The 10,800-nt window shown below is 36.9% G+C and overlaps 1 protein-coding gene across 1 annotated transcript in view; it reads left to right on the top strand.

The window, feature by feature from the left end:
- LOC104508815 (mucin-5AC-like) overlaps positions 1-10,441 on the top strand; it is a gene marked incomplete at its 3' end in the record, with an annotated part of 22,522 nt that extends 12,081 nt beyond the window's left edge. Inside the window, exons 17-31 of the mRNA XM_010150553.1 lie at positions 1,010-1,136; positions 1,688-1,943; positions 2,852-2,901; positions 3,501-3,601; positions 3,730-3,881; positions 4,409-4,547; positions 4,649-4,762; positions 5,094-5,273; positions 5,779-6,018; positions 6,529-6,685; positions 7,239-7,367; positions 7,706-7,847; positions 8,418-8,461; positions 8,560-8,763; positions 9,756-10,441. Of these exons, the coding sequence (XP_010148855.1) occupies positions 1,010-1,136; positions 1,688-1,943; positions 2,852-2,901; positions 3,501-3,601; positions 3,730-3,881; positions 4,409-4,547; positions 4,649-4,762; positions 5,094-5,273; positions 5,779-6,018; positions 6,529-6,685; positions 7,239-7,367; positions 7,706-7,847; positions 8,418-8,461; positions 8,560-8,763; positions 9,756-10,441 (2,721 nt within the window). The remainder of the gene's footprint in view (positions 1-1,009; positions 1,137-1,687; positions 1,944-2,851; positions 2,902-3,500; positions 3,602-3,729; positions 3,882-4,408; positions 4,548-4,648; positions 4,763-5,093; positions 5,274-5,778; positions 6,019-6,528; positions 6,686-7,238; positions 7,368-7,705; positions 7,848-8,417; positions 8,462-8,559; positions 8,764-9,755) is intronic.
- Between the last annotated feature and the right edge of the window lie 359 nt (positions 10,442-10,800).

Here is a 10,800-nt window from a genome sequence, read left to right as displayed (position 1 = left end):
CATATTTTTAGACACTAGTCTAAATGCCTAAACTAGGAGCTTGGACTCCTTATCAGGTCAAATGACAAAAGCCATTCCTCCTGAGATACAGGGAAAGTTTTAGTCAGAATCGTAGAATGGTTTGGGTTGGAAGGGACCTTAAACCCCATCTAGTTCCAACCCCCCTGCCATGGGCAGGGACACCTTCCACTAGACCAGGTTGCTCAGAGCCCCATCCAGCCTGGCCTTGAACACTTCCAGGGATGGAGCATCCACAGCTTCTCTGGGCAGCTTGTCCCAGTGCCTTCCCACCCTCTCTGTGAACTTCTTCCTGATATCCAATCTTATTCTCCCCACTTCCAATTTAAACCTTAACTACCACTTTGCTTAGTTGCTCTGAACTGTTCTCAGAAGGCTTTTGCATATATCCAAGGACAAGACAAGAAATGTGTGTAAGGAGCAGCAAAGAGGTTTAAATAAGGTGTGAACAAAAACATTCCATGAATTCAAGATGATGAAGCTCAGGAACAGACTGCCTGGGGAGTTTACAACGTCTCCCTGTTACTGAAAATCTGTAAGATTATGTTCAAGAAACATCTGGAACAATAACGTTACAGTGACTTTGCCCAGAATAGCAATACGCTAAATGAATTTTTGTTTTCTTTGTTCCTCTGATGCAGAACACAAGCTCCTAAACATAAGCCATAAAAGTTGGATGGCATCAGATACCCTCTACTTGTTCTAAGTTTATATGGCACAGTGGCTACAAACTGGAAGTAGCTGGGAAACCTACCAATTGGTGAAAAATTGAAAAAAAAAAAAATAGTTTAAAACTGTGGGCCTCTAATTACTCTCCCTCCTTGCAATGAATCTTGTTTTGAAAGTGCTCAGTGAAACCTTCAGATGAAAAACAGGCATATATTTACTTTCACATATGGATTACGCTCACTTTTAGCTCTGATGAACCTGACACAAAGTAGAGAGCTTTGACATGGCATTCTGATGATTGTATGTCATCCTCTGTCCCTAGAACTGCATGTTTGACACGTGTAATTGTGAGAAGAGTGAGGAGTGCATGTGTGCTGCCCTTTCCAGCTATGTCAGGGCCTGTGCCGCCAGAGGAGTTCTCCTCACTGGATGGAGGAGCAAAGCCTGCAGTAAGTTTTACATCCCTTTATCTCTTTAAAATGGTCATCCAGAAGGCCACACACAGCAGCTCTCAGGGATTCCTACAGAAAATTTTGTTTTAAATATTGCACTGACTTACAAGAATTTGAGGAGGAAGGGAATACCATAAAAGACAAGCAATCAGCATGAAGAAATATAAAAAAGAGGCCTTGTTAGATTACTTGCTCAGAACCAGCAGAAGCAACATGGACCTTAATACCCTTGCAATAGGAATAAAATAAGTAGGGTGTTCCTCAAGTTACTTTGATAAAAAATATAAAATAGCAATGAATAAAAAACACACTGCAGATTAATATAATTGCAATTTTTTCTTTTTTTTTAACCTGGACAAAACATCGGTATTGATGACATATTTATAGAGGAAAATTCTGCCCTGGCAGTATAAAAATAAATTAAAATATCGAAGGTATCAGTAAAGCACATATATGTTTATCACATATACTTTACCTCAAATATTGCATTTATACCTATACTGATTCTTAAATGAACTACTAATGTAACTCACCTTTTTACTCTCAAGCAAAATACACCACCTTGTGTCCGAAATCCTTGGAGTACACTTACAATGTCAATTCCTGTCAACCCACTTGCCGGTCTTTGAGTGAGCCTGACGTCACATGCAGCATCAAGTTTGTCCCAGTTGATGGCTGCACCTGCATAAATGGAACCTACATGGATGAAAGTGGGAAATGTGTACCTGCTTCTAGCTGTCCTTGTTACTACAAAGGAACACCTCTGTCTTCTGGAGAAGTTATTCATGATAATGGTGTTGTCTGGTAAGAGATTTGTAAACAAAAGAATGTGATTGAACATAGGCAGTCATGAAACCATATGTATGTTATTCAATCTATGCAAATTAAATGCATTTCTCTCCCTAATAATTTACATAGAATAAAATCTCAGATCCTTAAAAACTGTAAGGGCTATCCATGTTTTGAAGATTCTACTTATACTAGTACAGGAATTCAACACGTCATACTGTGGTGGGTTAGCCTTGGCTAACAGCCAAACTCCCACTCAGTCACACTCGCATTCCCCACCACGCATACTCTTCTTACCCATGACTGTAAAAGACTTGTTCCATGGTGAAAGATGCTTGATAATACTGTTACAGATTATTCCCATTATGAATGGAGTCTGAACTTTTCTGAAGGACAGTTTTTAACCAGGCAAATGGACAGAGAAAACCTGTCTTTATGTAGAATATACTTGTGTTTTGACCTGCTCTAATACAAAATATTTTTGAATACTACAAACTATCCTGATAAAGGACACATTTTCTGTCTTCTATCACACAGTAATTTTTCATTATTTCAAATTCATAGAATCATAGTATCATAGAATCATAGAATGGTTTGGGTTGGAAGGGACCTTAAAGACCATCTAGTTCCAACCCCCCCTGCCATGGGCAGGGACACCTTCCACTAGTCCAGGTTGCTCAAAGCCTCATCCAGCCTGGCCTTGACGACATCCAGGAATGGGGCATCCACAACCTCTCTGGGCAACCTGTTCCAGTGCTTCACCATCCTCTCCATGAAGAACTTTTTCCTGATATCTAATCTAAACATGCCTGCTTTCAATTTAAACCCATTACCCTTTTCATTAGGAAACCCATTAGAAAACGAGCTGAAACTTAACAAGGAAAAGCAAAAACATATCCAGTCTCTTTTTTTTTTTTTAATAGCACTTGCACCTATGGAAAGCTGAGCTGCATTGGAGAGAAACCTGAACCAGGTAACCTATCACTTCAAATGTTCTTTAATTCTCCCTTTCCATCTTCACCCTTTTCAGTTCTTTTTTTTCATAATGATGTAAATTGTACAAGTCTGAAATCAAAGAAAATGAACTAATGACTTCTGTAATGTAGAGGGTATTCCCAAAATATAAACAAACAGTGTCTTACCTTTCAGGTGGCTGAAACAATTTATAACTCCCTAGGCTAGCCAGGGGAAAAGAATACTTGTCACCTCACTGAATGTGAGGAGAAAATCATCCACATTTAAACAAAATAAAAGTACTAAAAGCCTAAATATATACAAAATAAACCAGGATCTTTGTTTTCTTTAGGTTTTTTTATTTGATTCCCCCCTGTTCCCGAAAGGAAGTATTTCAAGAAGCTAACTAAACATTCATTTCTATGAGTAGTCCAAGCATAAGCACAAAACACACATGAGCATGACTTTGAAACAATATTCATTTTCTCTTTCTGGTCAAATACATTATATTAAGGTACACATATTTCACGAAGGAGATACGGGTTTTTTTCAGTCTGCATTAAGGCAACATAAATATCTGGCTGAACTCACATTTCTCATTGCTTTTCTCACTTTCAGTCTGCGCACCTCCCATGGTCTATATTGACTGTGGCAATACCACTGGAGGTCTGGTAGGAGCAGGATGCCAGAAGAGCTGTCAGACTCTAGATATGGAATGTGTAAGTATAGCCTCCTTATGTTCAGTTGAAAGCATATTAAACTAGATCCCTTTTACAATTACCTGCTGCAGCTGGACTCTTCCACCAGATAAATATATCAATTCATGTTTTCCATATGGTCCTTACAGTACAGAACTCACTGTGTCTCTGGCTGTGTATGTCCTCATAACCAAGTGTTAGATGGCAAAGGTGGCTGTATAGCTCCAGAAGACTGTCCATGTGTTCACAACGGGAATTCCTACAGCCCAGGAGAATCAATCAGAGTTGGTTGTAACAACTGGTAAGAACATATTGAAAAATATTTTTTTCAAGCATCTGAAAGAGAATAGTTTAAGCTCTAGATGAACTACAGCATTTGAACCCAGCAGTATCAAGATCTATAGGAAGGAAGCCTCCATAACATGATCCATTTAGTGTCTAAAAAGCAAGCTCTGTTTTTTATAATGGCACACCATGCAGAAATTGCAGGTGGTCAGAAAAACGATATTGTTTGGATGTTGTCGTTCATTCGAGTCAAGTCATAGACTGTCCCTGAGTTTCAACACATTCAACAAGATTTGGAAATATGAAAGGTTTAAAGTATTTTCTAACCCAAATTATTCATGACAACATGAAGTAACTCAGTCTTTTGGACAGTCCCAAGGGCACTTAAGCAATGCTGTATTTCTGAGAATAAGATGATCTTATTTTTTCATTATAGGCTTAACACATTTTAAAATCAGATTGATATACATGCAGGAATGTAAATATAACTAGATCCTGTGTATGTCTGGTTTTTACATTTGGAGTGCTTTTTGTCTTACGTAGCACATGTAGAAACAGAAAATGGCACTGCTCTGAAGAACCTTGCCTGGAAACCTGTTCTGTTTATGGAGATGGGCATTACACCACCTTTGATGGCAAACGCTTTGATTTTGAAGGAGACTGTGAATATGTTCTGGTCCAGGTAAGAGAATCCTTCCCATATTTATGCACTATTGAAGTATCTTGCATTTTACATATGGCCATGTAGCACATTTAACACTGAATATCACTCCCCTGTTTCAGAACTACTGTGGTCAACAAGGTATGAATCAGGGAACCTTCAGAGTCATCACTGAGAACATTCCCTGTGGCACTACAGGAACCACCTGCTCTAAGTCTATTAAAGTTTTCCTGGACGTAAGTATTTTCTTTAATAAGTTATACCCTAGGCTTAATGTGCTAGAAGGACAGAACTAGCTGTCCCAGATAGACCACATCATAGAAGTGTCCTCCAAGACAGTGAAAATGCTACTATACTTCTTTGCTCACTGTCAATGGTTCTGCTCTCTGCTAGAGAAAGCAAAGGAGGGAGTTCTAAAAAGAAATTGCTTAACAGGAAGTTTTTGCATAGAATAATTTTGATGATAATAGCGTTATTATTTCAGTAACACTTACTGGCAATATACAAAACTGTACCAAATAGATGACTTTTTAAATTGGCCTCTAACTTTTTCTTTTCCTGTCCTAGAACTATGAGTTAGTACTCAGTGATGGACACTCTGATGTCATCCAGAGGACACCTGGAGGAAAAATGCCATTCCAAATCCGTTCCATGGGCATCTACCTGGTGGTTGACACTACTGTTGGTCTGATGCTCATGTGGGACAAGAAGACCAGTATATTCATCAAACTTAGTCCCAGTTTTCAGGTACATTTTAAAATCCAAAACATGGACAAAATTATTTCTGAAACATATTCATGTTATCTCTCAAAGAAAAACATGAACATTTAGGCTGTAACTGGAAGACTGAAAGAGCACTGATTGCATATTATTATCCTTGTAGTGTTGACTTAGATTGTGTACTACACATTTTCCTTAAATTATATTATTCAACAATGGCATAACAGCAATTGCATCAGTAGCTTTCCTCATGAAAAACCCTCACTGAAGAAGTATGTTCAGGATTAAATAAAACTGATTAGCTCAATACTAAGAACAAGAAGTATGAGTCTACTCTGCTTCCTATCCTTATCCTTGCTAACAACAAGTTAGAGACGTCTTTTCATGAAAGTTATTTTAGGAAAATGTCCAAGAGTGGTACTGAAGAGGCACAGATAATCGTAAATAAGATTTATCCTGAGATCTGTTACTAGCAGATACTGAGAAACTATACCTTACTGATCTTTGTAATTTTGTGTTTATCCCCATGCAGGGACATGTCTGTGGACTTTGCGGAAACTATGATGGCAACGGAAATAATGACTTCACTACTCGCAGTCAGTCTGTGGTAGGAAATGTGCTGGAGTTTGCCAATAGCTGGAAAGTGTCTTCTACTTGCCCAAATGCCAATCGTACCAAGGATCCATGCACAGCGAACCCATACAGGAAAGCCTGGGCACAGAAGCAATGCAGCATCATTACCAGTCAAGTGTTTGCAAAGTGTCACTCCCAGGTATGACAAAAAACTTCAGTACTAAGTTTTCTTAAGCAAGGAATTACATAATTTTTTATGTGGGATAGCAAAAAACAAACAAACAAACACCTAAAATACATTTTGTGATGCTTAACAAAGTGAAGTCAGACTGAGTTCCAGGTACAGAGCACAAAAAGTATTTTCACTTTCATTGTCTCAGCTTGTGTCTTGAAATAGTACACTAAAGAAATTCATAGTTGTTTTTTAATAGAAGGGACAATCACAGATAAATCTTGGGATATGTTTATTTTCTAATGGCATCATTTTCTACCAATATAAATATAAGCCTCTTGATATATGACTGTGTTCTAATTGTAGTAATGTACCAGTATTCTTTCTACAAATTTATCTTCAACATCTTCAATGTTTCTTAGCATTACAACTTATGAGTAAACTTATGAGCATTCTCATGGTTTCAGCTTTTTGAAGGCAGTGAATGCCTTTACAAAGAGGACAAGCACATGAAAACTCAAATGATTTCTCCAACAGGTTGAACCAAATGAATATTATCAAGCTTGTGTAGATGATGCTTGTGCCTGTGACACTGGAGGAGACTGTGAATGTTTCTGTACAGCAGTAGCTGCCTATGCTCAAGCATGCAATGAGCTGGACATCTGCATTTCATGGAGAACCCCATCCATTTGTCGTGAGTCCCACACTACTACTTTCTGAAGGGGTCCAGAGGGAAAGAAAGCAGAGAAAAAAGAAAAACAAGTAGAAGAGAGAAAGAAAGATAAAATTGTAAGAGGCACTGCTATATTCTAAAACCAGCAAAAAACTTTCAGAGAAAGATGGGTAAATCACTGGAAAACAAGCTATCTTCTTAAAATGAAACCATTGATAGTAATTTTCCCAGTGCTGTCATTAGTGTCAGATTTACTTGTCAATCGTGACACACAACTGGTGAACTATAGTATTATATTACACTCCCACTCATCTACATCAGGCTTATTGTAAATAAATATTAGTGCATACTAGCTAAAATCAGTGATTCAATTAATTGATTTTCATGCTAAATATGTAACTCTGTTCTATGCTTTATAAATATATTGATGTCAAAATGTGGTAGAAGTGGAACAATTGTATTAAATTAGAAATAAGGTTCTGCTTATCACGTGGGATTTTTACCCAGCAAAATTGAAAGACTATAGACCAAAAAGATCAAAGGCCTTTTTTCCTGTCATTTCTCCTTTCTCTAGCTCTGTTTTGTGATTACTACAATCCACAAGGGGAATGTGAGTGGCACTACAAGCCGTGTGGAGCCCCTTGTATGAAGACCTGCAATAATCCAAGTGGGAACTGCCTTCATGAGTTGAGAGGTTTGGAAGGTAAACATAATTATGCATGTCTCATTCCACTTATAAAAAGCTAAAATGCAATATGATTAACAAAATATATATTAACTAGTATATGACATGTTTATATTAATTATAAGAAGAGATTGTCTAACTAATATCTTATTCCCCATGAATTGTGAACATTTTGGACTGAAGATGAGCACAAAATGCTCCAAATCTTAATATGCAATCAAAGGAACAGCAGTAACAGAGCCTGAAATTTCACTTACCAAATGGGATAATTTGAGGAAAGCAGATATAAGCAGAGTATAGTCTTACTTCTGTTTGTGAAAGGCCTAGTGTTAACATAATTCCCATTTTTGTTGCAGGCTGCTATCCACACTGTCCAAAGAATAAGCCTTATTTTGATGAAGAAAACATGACTTGTGTTTCTAACTGTGGTTGTTATGACAATGGAAAATATTACAAACCAGGAATGCAGATGCCATCAAACCAGAACTGTCAATCCTGGTAGGATTAGTAAAGATTTTTAAACATAGAGTTTACAGTTGTGGAACATAATTCATCATGTGTTTTCTTTGTTGTTTGTTTGCCAGAAGGAACTAGGCCAGTCATAGGCTGCTGAATAATGTCTAATTTTCTTCCATTCTCTGGAACTTAAACAGTGAAACATGGAGAGATTAATTTATCTCTTATTCTGTATTCTTATTAAAGTACTTTTAAATTATTATCATTATTAAGTAAAAACAAAATAATAATAGTTACAACAATACCTTATAGTTTTTATTAAGTTATCCTGAAAATGATTATGTGAAATTATTTAGGAGTCAGCAGGTAACTAATCTTCATTGTTTTCAGCTTGTTTCTGTTATTGCACTGGTACTTGCATATTTGCCACAATCAGCAGGTTTTCCTACCTAACCTGAATTTGTACAGCAGAACTGGATAGCTAAGTCAGAGAAGATAGGTTCCTTCTACACACTTGAGCACACACTGAATACAAAGGATTGATAGAAAAAAAAAAAAAAAGTCATGAACCAATATATTCACATTCATCATCTCCTTTTTTATCTTTTCCAGTGAATGCACAAATCATGGCAAAAAATGCAAATATGATGAATATGGTATGTTGAAAAGTCAGTTTTATCTAAATAAGATGAATTTGAGGTACTCTGCTCTGTGTTTTAGATACCAAGAAATAACAGTCTCTTTTGATTTACAGGATGTGTCTGCATTTATGAGGGACAGAAATACAACTATCAAGATGTGATCTACAATACTACAGATGGCACAGGAGGGTGTATTGTCGCAACTTGTGGTCCCAATGGAACGCTTCAGAGGGTTGTCTATGAATGTCCAATCTCAACATCACCCACAACAACAACATTTTACTTCAGCACTACACCACCTGCCACTACTTCCACAGGTACATCCTTTATAGCCCATAAGAGCACATTCTGTTTATATTATCTGTAATTGTAATTATATTTATAGCTGGAATAATCTTTACTGAATGAATAATTCATTATTTTCCCCTATTAAATTACAAAATTGTTACTTTGTGTAAAATTCTTGGTAGGGTTCATGTTGTCTATAATTACAGTACTCAGGTACTGTCATTGAGAGACTGAAATTTTCCTTTCTAAATTTCCTGTTCAGCATTCTTCAGGTTGGTAGTCTCTAATTACTACACATATGTTATTTAATGAAATAAATGTTCAGTATAAAATTTATAACTTGAAGTTTTGATATCACAGAAGTCATCAGCAATGCTAGAATTCATTAGCCATTTTCCAGTTATTTCACAATGAGAATTCACCTGCAAAAGCTATGGACTGCTCTCCAACCAATAAATGGTTTCTTAAGACCAGAGCTGAAGTACAAAGTGTAGGGGTACATTAGTCATTTTTCATTTCAAATAGAGGAGCAAGGACAATGCAGCATATTACGTCGGCAGTCTACTCATTTGGAAAAGTACCTATGGATCTTGATGCATATAATAAACATTATTTTTTCCACTGGATTTGGATTCAGACTTAGACATTCCAGAGAGAATAATAAATACTGAAGCAAGATACCAAGCAAGCAATTACACTGAATCAAATGCAAAAAAAGTGAGATTTTTTTTTTTCCCCCTATGTGTATAAATTACACCCAAGACTTATTTCAGCTGTTTGGAAAAGGTAATTGTCATTCTCATGGGAGGTGACAGTTTCAAGCATGTCTACTAAATTGTTGGGTGATGGATTTTCTATTCAACTCCTTATTATATTATAATTACACTAAACTGATGCACATTACAGACTCCCAGTGAAAGCAAATGAACTTAGAAAAATTTTCAGCTCATATAAAATAATAAAAGATAGTTTCAACAGAACTTAGAACAGTTTCATATTCTTTTCTTTTTCTATTTCACAGTGTCACCAACTACATCAGTATGTGTTCGTGAAGTCTGTGAGTGGTCTGAATGGTATGATGGGAATCTGCAAACACCTGGCTATGATGGTGGAGATTTTGAAACCTTTGAAGATTTGAGAGCTAAAGGTTATGAAGTCTGTAAAGCTCCACGGGATGTTCAGTGTAGAGCAGAAAAATTCCCTGATATACCGCTTCAGGACCTTGGACAAAAAGTAGAATGCAGTAAAACAGCTGGGTTAATATGTTACAATAAGGACCAAATTTCAACCATGTGCAACAATTATGAAATCAGAATCTTATGCTGTGTTCTTGTACCATGCTCATCGACAACACAATTCAGCACATCAACAACAATCACAACTGTCAGCACTGCAATGTCAAGTTCAACTGAAGAAATTAAATCATTTTCAACCACTGCATCACCTGTTACAACAACATCTGAAAGTACAACATTCAGTACTTCAGGCACTAAAGAAACAACGACAAGCACAACCAAAACGACAACAACAGTATACACTCCTTCAACAAGTCCTCTTTGCATTAAAGAAGAATGTTACTGGTCAATGTGGTATGATGTCAGTTATCCAGGGTCTGGATACAATGATGGAGATTTTGATACAATCCAAAATATTAAAAAAAAGGGATACAAAGTCTGTGATAACAGAAAGGCAGTTGAATGCAGAGCAGTAAGGTTCCCAAATACACCATATCCCCTCCTGGAGCAACACATAACATGTAATACAGAAGAAGGATTGAAATGTTACAACAAAGACCAACTACCACCTATCTGCTATAATTATAAAATAAGATTTCAGTGCTGTACAAATATGACTGTACCATGTGAGCCAATAACAGAGCCCCACACAACAACACAAAAATCAACAACAAACATAATTTCTTCCACAACACAAAGCACACCATCAACAGAACTATCAACAACATATTTCCACACAAAACATAAACCAACGACAACATCAACGACTGCACCACGAACAGAATATATTCATACAAGAACTCCTGGCGTGACCTCCACCACCACCCAGTC

The sequence above is a fragment of the Eurypyga helias genome, unplaced genomic scaffold, assembly GCF_000690775.1.
Source record: "Eurypyga helias isolate BGI_N326 unplaced genomic scaffold, ASM69077v1 scaffold10994, whole genome shotgun sequence".
Taxonomy (NCBI): Eukaryota; Metazoa; Chordata; class Aves; order Eurypygiformes; family Eurypygidae; genus Eurypyga; species Eurypyga helias.
The sequence above is the reverse complement of the archived record's forward strand: the minus strand, read 5'-3'. Positions and strand labels throughout refer to the sequence as shown.